This window comes from Pristis pectinata, chromosome 3 (genome assembly GCF_009764475.1).
Source record: "Pristis pectinata isolate sPriPec2 chromosome 3, sPriPec2.1.pri, whole genome shotgun sequence".
Lineage (NCBI taxonomy): Eukaryota > Metazoa > Chordata > Chondrichthyes > Rhinopristiformes > Pristidae > Pristis > Pristis pectinata.
In genome coordinates, this window is record NC_067407.1 from 13,747,212 (window position 1) to 13,765,572 (window position 18,361).

The 18,361-nt window shown below is 37.3% G+C and overlaps 1 protein-coding gene across 1 annotated transcript in view; it reads left to right on the forward strand.

Moving 5' to 3' along the window:
- hfm1 (helicase for meiosis 1) overlaps positions 1-18,361 on the forward strand; it is a 92,647-nt gene that overhangs the window by 60,760 nt on the left and 13,526 nt on the right. Inside the window, exons 24-35 of the mRNA XM_052013230.1 lie at positions 259-344; positions 1,367-1,450; positions 1,716-1,873; positions 3,992-4,095; positions 5,869-6,018; positions 7,199-7,261; positions 8,131-8,258; positions 8,338-8,420; positions 8,519-8,622; positions 11,269-11,505; positions 13,737-13,839; positions 17,933-17,999. Of these exons, the coding sequence (XP_051869190.1) occupies positions 259-344; positions 1,367-1,450; positions 1,716-1,873; positions 3,992-4,095; positions 5,869-6,018; positions 7,199-7,261; positions 8,131-8,258; positions 8,338-8,420; positions 8,519-8,622; positions 11,269-11,505; positions 13,737-13,839; positions 17,933-17,999 (1,367 nt within the window). The remainder of the gene's footprint in view (positions 1-258; positions 345-1,366; positions 1,451-1,715; positions 1,874-3,991; positions 4,096-5,868; positions 6,019-7,198; positions 7,262-8,130; positions 8,259-8,337; positions 8,421-8,518; positions 8,623-11,268; positions 11,506-13,736; positions 13,840-17,932; positions 18,000-18,361) is intronic.

Sequence of the window (18,361 nt, forward strand, 5' to 3'; positions counted from 1 at the left end):
CTGAGGAAAGTCCAGAGGTAGGTAGGAAGGAGACTATGGAGGAACTTGAAAAAAAAGATGAGAATTTTAAGAGTAAGGGATTACCTAACTGTGAGTCCATAAAGCTCAGCAAACCTGGAAGTAATGATAGCCCGCTACTTTCAAAGGCCCATTATGTGCAGGACTAGCTGTCGGCTTTCATATAGACATAAATAAACATTTCTGAAGTATTTGGTAAAAAAATGCACAATGCAATTACCACTGTTTTTGTATTTACAGGTGCTACTTTGTCCTGTGCTATGGTAAATGCAGGTCTCTCCACATTTCAGAAGATAGAAGATACAAATTCAAGAGAGTTAGAATTGGTATCCATTTTTTCTTCAAATATTTGTATATCTTAATAGATCGTCCCTGATGTTTCCCATGGTGTCCTATGTACCCACTATCTCACCTTTTTTTCTCCAACCATTCTATTTCTCTAGTATTGCTTGGGTAGTAAGATTGATGTGTCATTTTAGCTTGAAGGATGTGAGGCCATATTTGGCAAGGCTATATTTATACCTCAAAGTAGCTTCCCAAAGGACAACTTATGGTTGCCCAATTAATGTGGACAGGGTCATGTTTAGGCTGACAAAGCAGGAATGAGAAACCCATTTCCATGAAAGGTTCTGATTATAGTCCAACAGCTTCCACTGTTACTTTTGCCATTTCTTGCTCAGATCATATGACATAGAATACAATTCTGTGGTGTAGGATTGAATTTTATGGCCTTTAAATTGGTAGTCCACCAAGATTATCATTACAGCAGCTTTCTTATTGTCCTGGCTATAATCAATGCTTTTGCATTGTACACTTAAGAAAAGTTCTATAAATTTCAGTTTACTTGGACCTTTAGAGAGCTTGGACCTGTGAATTTAATATCAGACCACAGAATCATGTTTTACCCCAACGTCTGAATTTGGCAGAAATAGGATGAAATGAATGTTAGATTGAAGAACTTTGTTTTGTTATTTTTCCTACAGTTGTTTTTCTACTTAATTGATTAAACAATATCTTGTAAAGTGAATATTGTGGGATAAACTTGCAAACTTCTGCACCTGATATTGACTGCTTCTATCAGGAACACATAATGAACATTTTTCTTTGCAACTTATCTGTTGCTGAATTTATCTATTTACATTTCTTCACAATACTAGTAAAGCACTAACAACTACATACTGCAGATGTGAAAGATGTTAGAATTTAAATGCATTTTACCTTAGAGACATTATAAAAGTACTGACACTTCTGCACACTGGTTCTGTTTGACTTTGCTTACCTTGATTATAATGTAATTAAATGTATGAAGAATATTAAAAAGAGAATCACAGTCATTATTGTTCTGTAGATTGTGAACAGACACCCTCCTTTTGGAAACCAGATAAGAGAATCTGTTATTCATCTCCCAAAGTACGAACTCAGTGTTGAACAGGTGATACTTCTTTTAGTTTGCTTATTAAGGAATCACTCCCTTTTGGCAAATGTTTTGACAATTATTTATGTTTTAAATTCCCTCCATAGGAGTTTTTAATTATTCAGTATATACAGTGAAATGTGATTCTTATATATTTATAACTTTGCAATAAATAGCAAACAGCATAAAATTTGCCCCATTGAAATTAGTTCAGCTGTACTTATGTGTTTGATTGTAATGATTTTTAATTCATTCATTCATTTGGAGTATTTTTCTTTTGAAGCTTGCAAAATACCATGCTTCAGTGGCAGAAATTGTTGTGACAATTACCTTAACAAATTATCAGCAACTGCAGAAAAAGAGAACAGCATCTGACAATCACCACACCTCTCTCATCATAGGAGATGCAGACAACCAAGTTACTTACAAACAAAAAATCACGCAAGTATCTAAATTTATTAAAATACCTAATACAGACTATGAAAGTAGTGAATTTTTGATGTTTAAAGTCTCAATCCAGTGTCTGTGTTCAATCAACATTAAGTATTTAAAAAATCTTAAATTTGCTAAAGACCTCTCCCAAGCTATCTGATACATATCCGAGCAACCTCTATAGATTCCACATTGAATCCAGTTTTTGCCTGTTTATGATATTAATTCCTGGTGACATTAACAAGGATTTAAAATTATTTAAACTCAATCTATAGTACAGCTGACAACTCAATATAATATTTTCTCCAGAGCCTGAGGTTCATCAGACGACAGTGAAAATCTGCAATGCTACAAGAGGATAGCTTTTGTTGAAATTGTGGGGAAAAAGCCACAAGGAAATGTGCTCTAAGACTGCATGCTGTTCCCAAACAACTATCTCAGATAAAATATTCTGACAATTATCTGTTTTTATGTTCACATTGCTGTGTTTCTCTGCAGATGAATGATGATGAACTGGATGGCCCAGTTTAGATACTGTACATGGAGTTGATGGAATTTAGAAAGGGGAAGGGGATAAAATGTTGAAGTGGTTTCAAAAAATAAAATAAAAATGATTTCTTTCCATGGAAGACTGAGGCCAAACTTAGAACCATCCTGCAGATCCAGCTAATATTAATTGAATAAACAGAAAACACTGGCAGTGTACTGATGTGGTTGTGTCAGCACCATGTGAACCCAACGCACTTCTCTGGGCTGCAGACCAGTTGATTTGCGAGACAGGCTGCTCTTGGGATTACCAGTGTCTGGAGTCAAGCTATCCTGTAGGAGAGAGAAAAATTCTATCATCTCTACAGAAGAGCTGAAAATGAAACGAAGTAAATAGATATGCAATGACGAGCATGAAAAAGGTTGGGTCTTTTTCCAATAATTTTTAGGGATGGAATAGAGTGAGAGTAGGCTCTCTGAAAGTCCTTTTGTTCTTTGCTTAGTGCCATTTTATCCTGTGATTCTGAGGTAGCCAGTGGTAGCCTTCAGAAGCAGCAGTAACTGGGCTTCATGCTCCACCTGTACCTTTTTTTTGCAGCAAATGAGGAAAGAACTGCCAGTGGCAGTCTTGGCAGGGGAAAGAATTTTTCTGTCAGTCATTGAGGTGGCAGTAGGCCTTGCCATCTGAGTACCCTTCAATCTCCTGGGCTATCTCACCTAATATTCAGAAGATTATGAAGGAAAGTTCAAGCTCAGAGATGAAAGATGCAGGCCCATATATTCTATCAAAAGTTCAATGTTATTTTTGTCTAGCAAAATGAAATACTATGAAAATATTTTTGTTTGTTAAAGAAAGTAAGGATACACTGCGTGAATCACAGGTAATTGATTTTCCTTCCATTACCTCCATCAGTCTGATGGAGCAACATACAGAGGAAAGCAGGATGAGCAGTGGTATTCAGTAGTGAGCAATTTATAGCTGGATGCGGGTTCTGTGATTTTCAGTGGTATATCCTGCAGGCCATACAACAGAAGCAGGGTTTCACACCATATGTGTGGCATGATTGGTGTTCGTGAAGGAAACTTTCTGGAATAGGTCTTAAACTGTGGGTTCTAATGCTGGGAATCCATTATAGATTTGTCCACTAAGCTAAAAACTTGATCTCTCTTGGCAGCTTTCAGTCAAGCCACCCATAATCCACTCATGACCCAACTCTTTACCCACAACCTGATCGCAACCCACATCCAAGTATCTAATGGTGACCACAACTCCCTCTTCCCTAATGATCCTCTGATAATGAACTCTGAGGTCCTGATTTCTCTCTCCCAGTCCACAACCCACCTGTTTTTCTCCGTACACTCCACAATGACAGCCCTCATAGAGGATTAGGTCTTACACCATTTGAATGCATTAATGGTGTGAAAGCCAATCTATAGCATGTGAAGTAATGGACTTTGTGCCCTATAAAACTTCTCAGTGGCAACCCCATGAATGAAGTGTTATTTCCCTGCCATGCATTGTCAATTTAATGACCTTTCTAGGCACCAAAGAATATTGTGATTTACAATTTATCTTCCATTTAACTCAGAACCACACCCACTAGTCTCAAAAGGTGCTGACATTATTTTCTTTCAAAATAGAGATTTAGCTCTACTTAAAACTGGAAGTTGGTCAAAAAAAATTGAAGTTAAAAGACCTCTTAAAGGTGAAGAACTAAGTATTAATCTTATCAGTTCAGACTATGGTAAGTCGAGTTTTATATTTTTATACCTTGTATTCAAGAACGGCAATTTTGCTAGCCTGATGAAATTAGAGGACACCAATTCCTTTATGAGAATTTCTATCTAAACACTATTGCGATCTATTTCTTTAAAAAGTTGATGTTTCTACAAACCCACCATTGTGAATCATTACAAAGCATCAGAACTCTGAGACTGCACATCACTACCAAGGCATAGAAGGCTATAGACCTAATGCGCATAAATGGATAATTTAATTAAAATGGTGCAACATTAGGTGTGGGAGGTGGTACGTCAAAGGGCATATTCCTTTGCTGCACATTCTGACTCAGTGACTCTCTGTGTTGTATTTCACCACTTGTATTCATCCAGCTTCATTGTTAAATGATAAGCCAGTTCTTCATTTGAGATAGAATTAGCTTCCTTTGATGGAAATCCATTCCATACATTTGCAGTTATAAATTGGGATAATATTCTGATACCCTCCAGTCCCTGCAGAATTTATTTTTTTTTAAACTGTCAAAAATAGTAGATAATTTGTATAGACTGAAACCTTTTGTATAATGTTTACTTTTTTATGAAACAAAAAGGGTTTGTAAATTAATGTGAATTATGTTTTAGATTTTGTGGTGGTATGCTGCAGGTGTGTGAAGATTCATACCATGGTTTCATGAATACATGTAGATACAGCATATATATCCAAAAAAGCAGTAATTTATTTACAAGATAACCTACTTAAGATTCACATATTGAGTCTCAAAGTTGTTGGTGCAAACTTAGTATTCCAGACCATTTGTAAAAATGCTACATTAGGGGGTGGTGGGATGAAAGGTGAGGACAAGGGAAACACTATCCTTGTGCAGAATATAGAATATGAAAGAATGGGGGAAAAACATTGAAGGAAGATGGACTCTCAACCCAAAATGTTGACCACCCCTTTGTCTCCATAGTTGACCACTGAGTCCTTCCATGCATTTGTTTTTTTGCACCAGATTCCAGCATTTGCAGTCTCATGTGTCTCTTGTATGTTCCAGATCGGCTAGGGTAGTTGGGAAAAGATAAGCTAAACACCCAGGTTTTATTTTTATTAAATAGCACAATTATATAGAAGCAGTGATAAATCTGATATTAAAAAATTACAGTTCTAATTTATCATTGAGTTTCATATGAGTGTAGTTCATCCTTTCTTAATGAAAAAAATCAATATATAAGAATCTCGTGTAAATAAAAGAATTAGAGCAGTTTGCCATATTGCCACAGGATTAATGAAGAAATGGATTAACCCATACTGTGATTTAAGGATTCTCTTCCATTCAGTAAGATCTTGGCTGACATTCAATATCAATTCCACATTCTCCCTATATGCTGGCCCTGACTACAAAACCCCCTGCTCTCAGCACCCTCGCCCGCTCCAACACAAACACACAAAATCTACTAAGTTTGCAGAGTCTTAGTAGATACAGTGCTGATGTAATGACTAGATCCATATAAAAAGGACCAGAATGTACCTAATTTGCACAGTTAAGGCTGTTGCAAGCACAGCTCCTTGCAGGTAGTATCACTGGCACTTGCCTTTGCATAGTGGGGTTAAGGCAGCATTGGCCCTGCCATTCACCTGGCCTGCAAATGCCATCCAACCCACCAGCAAATTCACTTAAGCTATCTTGAGGTTCCTATACTTGAATTTACAGGAATGCATTGACTTTTAGCTGTTTTCACTTGTACATACTTTAGGAGAAGGTTGTTAACAATATTTTGTTTTTACGTTTTCCACCTAGTTGGATTGGATATTCAGCAAAAATATACCGTCTTTTACTCAGGACCAAAGAGGTTTGGAACACACATTATTCGTGGAAAATCAGATGTGCAAAACACTCAATTAGCAAAACAAAACAGCATAGAGAATTCATCAACAGTTCCCTCTACCCGTGCAATTAAAGGTACTTTTTTCATTAATTCTTAAGGTCATGTAGAAAATGATTTAAATCACAGAAGTTTTTTTTTACAGGATAGCTATTTATGTTTATTCATTTGTGTTGGAGAGAGTGAGGCAGCTGAGTGCAGGATGTTTTGTTCCAAGGCCTTCCAGGAAGCATTTCCTACTTCGAAAATTAAGTCTAACACACAAATAATTTTTTTCTGCTGCTTTTCTCAGGATACAATTTTTCCTTTATTGTCAGCTATGATTGTTCCTATATGTGAATTTAATAAGGTTACATTTCCCTTCACAATATATATTTGTAAAAACTTTTACTGTTAGCCTTGTTAACTAGGAGTTAATGTTTGAGATGCAGAACAGCTGGTATCAGATACTTAGAGTCTAAGAGGCATGAAAAAGTTTGCACATAGACTGTTTCATAACACAGAGACAAAGTTAAAATGTGGTCACAGCAAATAGTTAAGAAGACAAATAGTATTTAGGCCTTTATTGCAAGGACAATGGAATACAAATCTTGCTACAGCTATGCAGGGCTTTGGTGAGACCCCAGTAGAGTACTGTCTATGATTTTGGTCATTTTTTAAGGAAGGACATACTTCGCTTTAAAGGCATTGCAGCAATTAGAGTCACTTGACTGATTCTCAGAATAAGGGAGTTATCTTATAGGGAAGATTGAAAGGACATTTATAAGAAAGAGAGGTTGACCTTATTGATGCATAAGATTTTGATGAGGCTTGATAAGGCAGGTGCTGGTCAGGGGGTCTAGAATTTGGGGCAGAGTCTCAGGATAAGAATTGGTCACTTAAGACAGAAATAAGGAGAAAGTTCTACTCTAGGGTTATGAATCTTTGGAATTTTTACCCTTAGAAGCTGAGATATATTGTCACTAAGTACATTTAAAGGCTGAGATACATTTTTTGACTCTATAGAGTTTGGACAGGAGAATGGAGTTGAGCCTTTGATCAGTTCAGTCAGGGCTTGAGGGGCCATTTAGAAACAATACTAAACAATAATCTTCAAATCAATATGGTATCAATATCTCTAAGGTGGCATTTTTAAATAATTCTGAGACAATCTGACATTTGAAGATAAATTTTGCATTAAACTTTCTTATCTTCATTGTATCTTAATTATAAATACAGGATCTACCAATGAGGTCAACTGCGTAGAACCTCGAAAAAGACTATGTAATCATTACTGCAAGAATAAAGACAAATGTGGTCATGAATGTTGTAAGTGCTGAAATATAGACACTGTTAGTTTTTTTATTGCGCGCATACGCACACACACACACACACACACACACACACACACACACACACACACACACACACACACACACACACACACACACACACACACACACACACACAGGCCTGAACTGCAAAGAGGTATTTCATCTCCATTCTCATGGTGGGGGTGGGGCTTGCTTGCCACGATCCTACTGTCTTCCCACAGTCTTCACCTTAAGCTTCTTTTATGAGCAGGCAAGAAGAATGCATTGTGGATACCATTGGGGTCCTTTAAGTATGTAACAAGATTCAAATGAAATCTTGGGAACAGACTTCTGTTTTAATGGCAATCTTGCACAGAAAGGGGTTGGGCCTTTTCTATCAGAACAATCTGTTTGAAGAAAGAAGCTAAAAAAGATTAGTCTTTTTATATTTTTAAATTTCCCTTGTGAAACCTGGGAGCAGCAGAAAATTTATGCTTCTAGCCTAAGAGGAAGTTTGGCAACCCTTATTTACAACTTATTTGCTCCTTCTGTATATAGTATCCTGCTGCATGAATCTGCATTCCTGTTGGGCCAGTTGTCATTTGCCGTCAGTTCTGGTTAGGAACCTGTCCAGGATTGTTGAGATAGAGCCCAGGAGTTAAACCCTTCGGGCCTCATACCACCATTGTTAGGATAGTTTCCCGCTACCTGAGATCCTGCCAGTTTCTTCAACCTCACTCCAAATTAATATCATAACTAACTTCCATTCTCCACATTTTTTTCAATGCTCTGGGATATATCCCAGAAGGTCTTATCGCTTTAGCTTGATTAATTCCTAATTTTTGGTGTGATTTGCCATTCCTGTGATGTTTGTTTTGCTTGCAGGTAAAGTTGGTGTATCAGTTGTGCAGGGTGGTATTACACCACAGGCAACAACAAAACTTTCTTCCTATCTCAGTGACCTTAAAAGTAGAAGTGAGACTTCCTCCGCTCCATCAGTTAAGCGACTAAAGGTAACTTTTCTGTGCATGGTGAAGTTTCAACAAACTACAAGGTTCAAATAGTTTTAAAAATTGCATTTTCTTATAATAGGTAGAGATGCTAAATGAATTAGGATCAGTAAATCTTCAACAGTTTGCTTACATGCCCAAACATCCATTGTCAACATTACCAAGGTAATAAGATTCATCTTGTAAAGAAAAAGAAGTTTATACATTTGACATTAAGGTTAAATTTTATCACATTATACTTTTCATGTGCAATCATTTTCAAGGTACTATGAAACAAAACCTGCTCCAACAGCTCAAGCACAGAACTGGGATCAATTAGACATCTGTAAAAGCAATTATCAACAACAGCAGACACATGATGATGAAGGTATATTAGTGAAAAGGAAGAATTTTCTTTTACTTATGCTGGTAGTCATACCATCTATGCCATTTTGTATGCCAAAGAGAGAGAGTTAAGTTTTGGCTTATCAACAGTACTATTTTCAAGTTGAAACATAGAAGAATACAAAATAGGAACAGGCTCTATAGCCCACCATGTATGCACTGTCCATGATGCCAACTTAAGCTAATCCCTCTGCTTGCACATGGTCCATATCCCTCTATTCCCTGCCTTATCCATGTGCCTATTTAAATGCCTCTTGAATGTTGCTATTGAAGCTGCTAACACAACCTTTCCTGGCAGGGCGTTCCGGGCACCTACCACTCTATGCAAAAAAAACTTGCCTCACAAATCTCCTTTAAACTTTTCCCCTCTCACCTTAAACCTATGCCCTATGGGATTTGACATTTCCATCCTGACTCTGACAATCTACCCACTATGCCTTCCATAATTTTATATACTTCTATCAGGTCGTCCCTTAGCCTCTGATGCTCCGGAGAATACAATCCAAGTTTGTCCAACCTCTCCTTATAGCTAATACACTTCAGCTCAGACAACATGCTGGTGAACCTCTTCTACACCCTCTCCAAAGCCTCCACATCCTTCCTATAGTGTGTGATCAGAACTGCACACAATACTCCAAATGTGGCCTAAATATTTGTACAAGTGCAACTTTTATACTCAATGCCCTGACTGATGAAGGCAAGCATGTTGTACACCTTCTTTACCACACTATCCACTTACATTGCCACTTTCAGGAAGTTATGGACTTGCAGCTCAAGGTCCCTCAGTACATCAATTCTCCTAAGGGTCATTGCCATTTATTATATTCTTCCTGATCTATATCCTGTTCTATCTTTTGACAACCTTCCTCACTTTCCACAATATAATGTTATTGACAGTGAACTGCACAGCTTTATACACTGTCAAGATCATCTTTGTTTTAAAATGGCAGAAAGCAATCACACAGGCCTGGAATATAATGCACTTTAATTTTGAAGCTTTTGCTTGGAATTAACACAATTGTATGAAGATTCCTTTTGCATTATTTTAACAAAGGCATTGATTTGTTTGTTATAATTTAGTTAGAAACATTTTAATTTACTGCCCAGTAAGAGTACATTTACCTATAAGAAGCTTTAATTCTTCCCTTGGGGCCTCCTTAACGTGCAGGACCTACCTGCAGATATCTACCTCTTCCAATATAGTTATGAGGTTGGCATTGGTGAATCAAGATGCCCCTTTTATACCTGTGCTATCACAGTTCCCTCAAGACCACCCAAGCTGCCTTCTGACTTCCAACAGTGTTGGACTGTGTTATTTCCTCCTTTTAAGTGGTGCAACAAGATGTCAGCCATCAGTGGTTAATCTTAATAGCAGAGCAGGACTTCTGAAATTACTCATGTCTAACAGACATTAATGGCACCTCTGAAGCACACAAATGCTTGCATAAGATGTGTGCACAGAAATCACAAATTCCTGGCACCTGTATATGCTGAGAAGGGTCCCACATGCTGCATAATTTTACGACTTTATGGATTTCTAGCCCACATATAGCCCTTTACGCATTGCCTTAATAGGAAATCTTCCATATTACAAAGAGAGTCATCCATACATTGAGTCAATATGGTACAGAAACAAGTCAGTTGAATCGGTTTATATTGGAGTTACTTTACAGAAATTAAATGTGGATGGTAGACAACAAGAGAAAGATACACAGGCAAACCCCTCATTACGCTGTTCGGGTAACAGAAATTCGCCCTTACAGGATTCACAAAACATTACCCAAAAATTTGAGATATGGAATAAAATTCGCTCTGAGAGAAATTATGTGGACAAAAAAGTAAATAAATAAACAAAAGTTTTTTTTTCAACCCATGTTTCTTTATGTACGTGCAGATGTTATGGCTTCGATTTACGGAAGATTGCGATGTGGAACGTTTTCTAGGAATGCAACCCCTCCGTCCCCCCCACCCCCATCCCTTCGACAAGGCCCTGTCTACATTATGGAAATTGCAGATTTACTATTATCAGGCTTCCACCACAATGAGCTGGATTGTCTGACTCGGTTCTATTTCCAGGATGCCTGGCCTCTATCTCAGACACTCTCAAAGTTTCTGACCTCATTCTTGCCTTCTCCTGGGGCATGCTACTACCCATCAATCCCAGATCCCATAGATTGAAACAATGAACTGCAGTGCAGCAAGGGATGTATACTGGGGGCAAAAAACAATAATTACTGGGTTAAACACTCCATGGACATGATTTAATGGCATGATTTAAATGCATCAAAGAAGTATGAAATGTATTTATGCTGTTTCCACTTCCTCAAGAAAGTCAACTGACCTTTGCAAATTAGCGTAATTAATAGAAGTAAACATCTCTTTTCCACAATTTTGTCTATCTTGTCTGCCACATAGCTCCAAATATTTGAAGTTCAACCTGCAAGTCAGATAGGACTTTAGCTTTCATGCATATTCTTTCTTGCTAAGTGGTCCCTCGGGATCAAGCAAACGGATCAAGATCTAAAAGAGGTCTAGGAGAATCTTCCATTTATTATTGTTGCTGATTGATTTTTGGTGTGGATATACTTTTGTCAAAATAATTAAAGTTTAGTTTACCTTTTTTTGTTAGGAAAATACTCTTTGACTTCATCAAAACCCAGTTCATCTGTGATTCTGCCACACCAGAATATGCCGAGTGCTTTCAACTGCAATTCTGATGCAAATGAAAGTGGCTACTGGTCATCAGGAGGCATAAATGTGACTTTTGACCTAGGAGATGACTTATGGGGTGACTTTGATGATGAGAAACTTGTACAAGCTAGCAATTTGGTCAGTTCAGAGGAAACCAACATTAATTACCAAAAAGGTAATATGGCACTGTTTGCCTGTGCAACACCCAGAAAAATAGTGTGTGAAAGTTGAAAATAGAGCTATTTTAGAATGAAGCAAGTTTGCACACTTTTCTGAGTATCTTGATGCCAGTCAGTACCATTTGTATGTTCTGTTTTGGGTAAGACTTCCTGTTCACTAGCACTGTTATAATGCCATCAAACTCACCTAAATCATGACAACAGTGGTATGATACCCAAAATTCACATTGGTTTGAAAATTGACAATTATTGTTCAGTCACAGAAGAACATGCTTTTCCTAATATTGAGGTTGAAAAATAATATTATTTGAAGGCTAAAGCACACTAAACTTGTATTCATATTCATATTCACTGTCACTCTGCAGACTGACCACACGAAGCATTGACCCTTCCTTGCATCTTCAACACTTTGCTGTAGCCAATACCATCTTCTAATGCCCATTTATCTGGATCAAAAATTCCTCTTCATGGATAACATGGAGGTCCCAAAAATACTCTTCAGGCACCACAGGCATACATGTGGACCTCGTTGCTGAAAACACACAAACCCTCAGTTCACAAAACCTTTTCCACCCAGGCTGTCTTGTCTCACCTTGGAAAAGCAATGTCCATGCTGACTACACTTCCACAAGATATTCCGCACTCAAATTTGACCATGTTGTCTCATACATCTGCCTAGACTGCATGTAAGTCAAGTTCACTCTGACTCAACTTCCGTAATCCAGCCCTTTTATGCTGATTTATGCCATGTCTCAGTTTCCTAATCACCACTATATTTGGGAGGGCATTGACATTATTTGCTCTACAAGACTAGACTTCATTTACTTCTCTGTCAACTCCCAGGAGTAGCCAAACTGGTGACAGGATTTTCTGTTATTGCAGTCTTCCCCCAAACCTGGGCATTCATAGCCTTCGCTCATGTCTTCACAGATGCCTTCCTGATAACTTACTGCCAAGAGGACCTGGCTGTGAGAAAAATCAGAAATTAAATAAGTTTTAAGTCGAGTAGAAAGGGAAGGAAGAGAGAGACTGTGCTACACCTTACCAATGATAGAGTGAAGATGAAGAGAGTCTGAATTACACTTACCAATGTACTTAGATTGAGAAATCTCCACATGATGGGCATATTCAACTCCCTGCCATCATTTCTTGTGGGGGAAAAAAACTGGCAATTGGCAGAAGAGAGTTTGAAGGACACTCTGTGTGCCTGTCTGATTCAATTTTCAGTTAGCCCTTCAAGCAGGCCTTCAGTTCTTCTGCTGTTTAAGCACATAAATAAGGATATTATAGAGTTGTAGAATTCTGATTGTGATTGTCATGGCACAGTAAGAAAAGCAAAAGAAACAAATTGACATCCCACTTTCTTTAGGTGTTGAGAGATTAAACTACTGATCATAAAAGAGATAATTGGAGGCAGGTCTAAAATATTAGGTTTTCTAAAATTTCTTAGTGACAAAAGGATCAGGGTGTTCGAGCTTGCCCTACTGGGATCCAGTTCACCCCCTGCAGGATCAATTTATTGAATTTTTAGTGTCTAAAACAAGTAAGCAGCAGAGCAGCATCCATTTTACACCTGCATTTCTTCCTCAATAGTCATAAGAAGCTTAAACCTGGAAACAGTTTGGTCTCCAGAATTTATTCCTGCCTGTGTCATTATACTCTGCCATACTAAAAATATATTTATCTACTCTGCTTAGAAAGATGTAATGCTCAGAAAATACTGTAGGTGAAACATTCTCAGTTTCACTCTGTCATGTTATTATATAGCTATTAAAAACGCAATGACTTTATATTTATCCTTGATTTAGAACAAAGATATGTTCCTGGAAAACAGTTTGTCTAGTGAAATTTCATAAATCGAAAAGGCTGGGTGAAAAGCATTATGGGTACCTGGGCACATGTATTCATCTGGGCAGAGAGTGATGCACAACTCATGATGGCAAGAAATGGAAGAAATATACACTAAAGAATCAATGGAACTATAGCAAGAATTCATAAGTCAAGGATTACTTAGTGGGTTTTGAAGTCAGCTTTAGAAAGTTTGGTTTCATACTGAGCCATGTTTGAATGTTTTTACCTTGCTGAGTCTCCCTCGACAGTAAAGTACACGTTGCTTAACTGTCCAAGAGTAAAAAAAATTAGTATTTCAACATTTTTTGCTAGGAGTAGTAGTCTTTTTGCCATTGTCAATTGAATATATAATGATATCTTCATATTATTTATACAGATTCTTCCTGTAGTACATATCCAAATTTTACAGAATATAACCGACTGCCTGAACGTCCATACAAAAAGTTTGAGAACCAAACAGTAAACGGTGAACGCAATCGGTAAGATTTACAAAGTAAAAGCCTATTGATTAGTTGTCTAGTTTTCTGTAGTCTGTAAATAAAAATGACATTATTGTATGAATGCTTAACACATTTACATCAGATTCATTCTCCTTTTTTTCTGATCTAAATAGTGTAAATATTTACACCATGCAGCTGGTAGGCAGACTGAAGGAGCTGGAAAATAGTAGCAATAGGAAGTGTGATCCAGTTTGAGGTCTGTCCCTTGTTGACAAGGAATTAGCAGGCTGCAGATTCAGTCGGTAAAACTTCGATAATGCAGCATGTTTGGGACTTTGGTGGCATCAGACTAGCAGATTTTCCAGACTATTGGATGTTATTTCTATTTAAGTGTTACATGGTATTGTAATAAATTTCCTGTGAACCAGTTAAGTTTAAAGGGAGTGCAAAAACCAGAGTTCTGGTGAGTAGAAAGGAAGTGTGGGAACTGGAACTCCAGTTAATTGAAAGAAAGCGTGACAAATATCACCTGGTGAGCAAGGTACTGAGCTGCTGGGATATCCAAATGGTTGAATAGTGGGATTGTCTGAGTTTTACTGGTGGCCAAGCTTCTCTCTCTGAGCCCAGAAGAAGGTAGCTCAGAGGGGAAGAGGAGGTGTCAATTCTCAGTGTGTGGACAGTTTTGAATAGCCGGTTTTGAATTCCTGTTCAAAGTGCCAATGTCTACACTATTGAGAGAAGAGGCAAGAAACTTCATGAATGTTGTGCATTCACCAACAGACAGCATCAAAAGCTCCGTCAATGTATGTTATATATTGGATGTCGGATAATGGTAGTGGGTAATTTACTGGACAAACAATTTAGAAGCTTAGACTAATGGACATGAGTTGAATCCCACCACACCACATCCAATTACTTCATCTGAAATAGAAGGATAGTCTCACTAATAGTAACTGTTAAACTACCAGATTGTTTAAGGTCTAATTCAGTAATGGCCTTTATGAAGAACATCTGCCAAATTTGCCAATTCTGGCCTTCAGACCCACAATAAAGTGATTTATTCTTAAATACTTTCTGAGATACCCAAACAAGCCTCATAGTTCAAGAGCAGTGAGGGATGGGCGTTAAATGCTGGACTTGTAGTGATCCCCACATCCCGTGAAAGCAATTTTTAAAAAATTCAATAAACCCATTTCTTGCAATATCTCGTACTGGAATGATATATTAAAAGTCAGTGTATATATATTTCACAGGGTACATATATATATATGTACATACACACACACACACACCTTAGGATATATACACATCTTAGGAATGTTACACGACAAATACAAAACATTCTCACATTAACTTCGCCTCATTGTTATTTTACAGGGTACATTAATACATAAGATTCCAGATTAATGTATACAGAACAGAAAAAAATGAATAATCGTAGATTTTAATTCCAAGAAATATATAATTAAAGATATTACCACCTCATATAAAAATAAATATCCAGTAAACATTGTGTTTATTAAGATGAAGATGACTATTTCTTGTGAATTAAACATCTTGTTTTCATTCAACACTGCATATTGTTTCAAATAGTGTCATATTTTTGCTACTCTACATCAAAACATAAAATCCAATTTTTGATCTAACTATTTAATAGTGTTTAGTATTAAATAATTAGGTCAAAAACAGGATTTAGTTGCAGATTGCTGAAAAGAATTCTTGTGAATATAGCAAATTGCAAAGGAAGTTCACAGATAATTCAATCAGCCTGGACTGATTTTTAATCTTGGTTTAGGAAAGAAAAAAAATAATAGGAAGAATCTTTTTCTGACCAATGAGTCTTTTTTGTGGTGTGGCTCCAGTCATAGCGTTAGGCTGGAATATCAGAGATATCCTGGCTTAACACTGTGACTGGAGCCACACTACAAAATCAGAGAGGCCCAGCAAAGGCACCATAGTGGTTTTGACTGCTGGTGAGGCCCCACTTTAGCTCATCAGAGTCAAAGCTGATGCTTAAATTGAATGCATGTGATTGACTTTCATTCACAAGCATCCAGAAATACTCGGACAAATGTAGATAAAATAATATTAAAATTTGTTAAATTTTTGAAAAATTAAAATGCTCTTGAAGGCAAATAAATACTTTTTAATTAAAGTGAATTAGATCAAATAAGAAGCATATTAACATTTTACTTACCATTCCCACCACAGGTATTTTTTTCCCCATTGATTTAAATGGACCCACTGGAGCTGGCATGGACTCAGCAGACAGATTTCCCAGCCTAAGTACTAGAAAATCCAAGGAAGTCTGCTGGCAGTTAACCAGAGTAGAAGGCTGGATTTCAGTCCCTGCTCAAGAGTCCTGAGCTGCCACCCAGTTAGATGGGTAAAGCCTAGCTTGTCTGAGCACAACTCCCAGTTTATAGAATCAGGGCCACTTATTCCTGGGATGTAGGTTTCATTGCCAAATAAGTATTTATTGTCTGTCCTTGTTTGCCCAGAAAAAAAAAGAGATACAATTTGCAAATCAATTTCATAGCAAAGCTGAGAGTTAACTACATAAATTGGATTGAAACAACAAATAGGCCAGATTGGCTATTGACTGCAGGTTTCTATCCCCAAGGAAAATAGTCAAACCATCAGGTTGTTATGTCAGTCTGATAGTTTTGGGCTCATGTTTGTGATGTCAGCTTTTTATTTCCAGATTTGTCTTTTTATCTGACTTCCAATTCTCAAACTATTATGGTGGGATTTGAACTCCTGTTGTCTGGATTAAAAGGGTGCATCACCAGTTTAGTAACTAGGTTCTTGTTTGCATAACCCATTTAGGAATTACGTATTCAGATGGCAGAACATTAGAAGGTTTAAACAATAAGGATTTGTTATAATCAGCAGAATTTAAATTGAAAGAATTAATGCCACCATAAAAGAAGTGCACAGTTAATAATATCATTTTACATATTTTATGTAAATTTTCCGGATTGGAATGTAGAGACTATAGTTCTTGAATTTGTTGCAGTGAGGCTGATGATCAAAACCAAGATTTCAAAACACATTATTGTGAGTATATTTGCATAAGAGATAAAAATTGCGGCTCCCAAGAACTACATGATACTTTGGGGGGGGGGGGGTATTGTGCAATTTTACTCAAGAAATACTCCTATAATTGTGTTTTAAGTAGTACTGTATTCTGAAACAAGCAACAGATATACTAAGTATTTCAGGGAATGGAAAGAGAAACAGAGTCAATGTTTCAGGTCAATGACCTTTCATCAGTACTGGAAAATTGAGAAAACAATTATGTGTTAAGTTGTAGAAAAACAAGTATGTGTTAAGTTGTAGAGAAGGGGAGGGTGGATACAACACAAATGCTGGCTGCCTGAAATTCCTGAATTCCACTGTGAGTCCTGAGGGCTTCAGTGTGCCCAGACAGAATATGAGGTGCTGTTCCTCAAGCTTACATTGGGCTTTGTTGCAAACTTGTATGAGGATAAAAGCACAGAGCTCAGAGTGGGATGGATAATTAACGTGAATCCGTAATTTCCAGGTCACCCTAAAACTGAATGGAGGTGCTCAGCAAAGCAGTCGTCCAATCTGGGTTTGGATTCTCCACTACAGAGGAGAATAATTTCAGGGAGGAAGCCTATCTGGTTTGTGGCAAAGCTGGCTGGCTCTGATGTGAAGTCATGCATCTGCAACATTAACTCTGTTTTTCCCTTTCTACAGATCTCTAGCATTCCTTCTTCATTCCAGATTTTCAGCAACTGTTGTGCATCCCAACATATTCTTTTGTTTCTTTTCTCTCTCTTTCTCTAACTGCTGGCATCAAAAGTAATTGCTACCTGGACAACCTTGATGTCCATTCTCTCACTGGCGGTCCCCATTCCTACCCCTCTCTACAATGTAAAACACACCTGTTTTCTCATTTTTCCAATTCTGATGATCATTGACCTGAAACATTAATGTTGTTTCTGTTTCTCACGCCACAGATGCTGTATGACCTGTTGAATATTTCTGATATTTTATGACTTTGTTTCAGATTTCCAGCTTCAAATGTATTCTTAAAATGTGATACTTCTAATGTATATAATGATTATGTTTTTCTAAACATATTTGTCATTGATGCTTTTAGGCATAGACACCTGCCAACAATGGAACAGTCCTGCTCCTTAGCAGTTGACTCAACAGTTAACGAAACAGTAAGTTACAATTTAAAAGAGATTAAACACATTGAACCATCTCATTGTATAACAAACAATTCAGCTTTTTCAGCCTAGTTTGTAGTTTGAATCCCAAATACCGCTCAAACTTGCCAGTGTCTTTTTCACTTGATGAACTGACTTGCCACAGTGTTGGCACACTCCAGTTTGCGAACAAAGAGAAAGTCTGCTGCTTATTCATTGTTGAATTTATACCAGTACTTGCAGAGGTTTAGCATTGAATTGGTACTTTTTAAGAATATATGGAGTGAAAAATATTTATATATCTTCAAATATGATAAAATAACATGTTATTTTGTTATGTTGTCTACATGGATTTTAGTAAGGCTCACCCAGAAGAT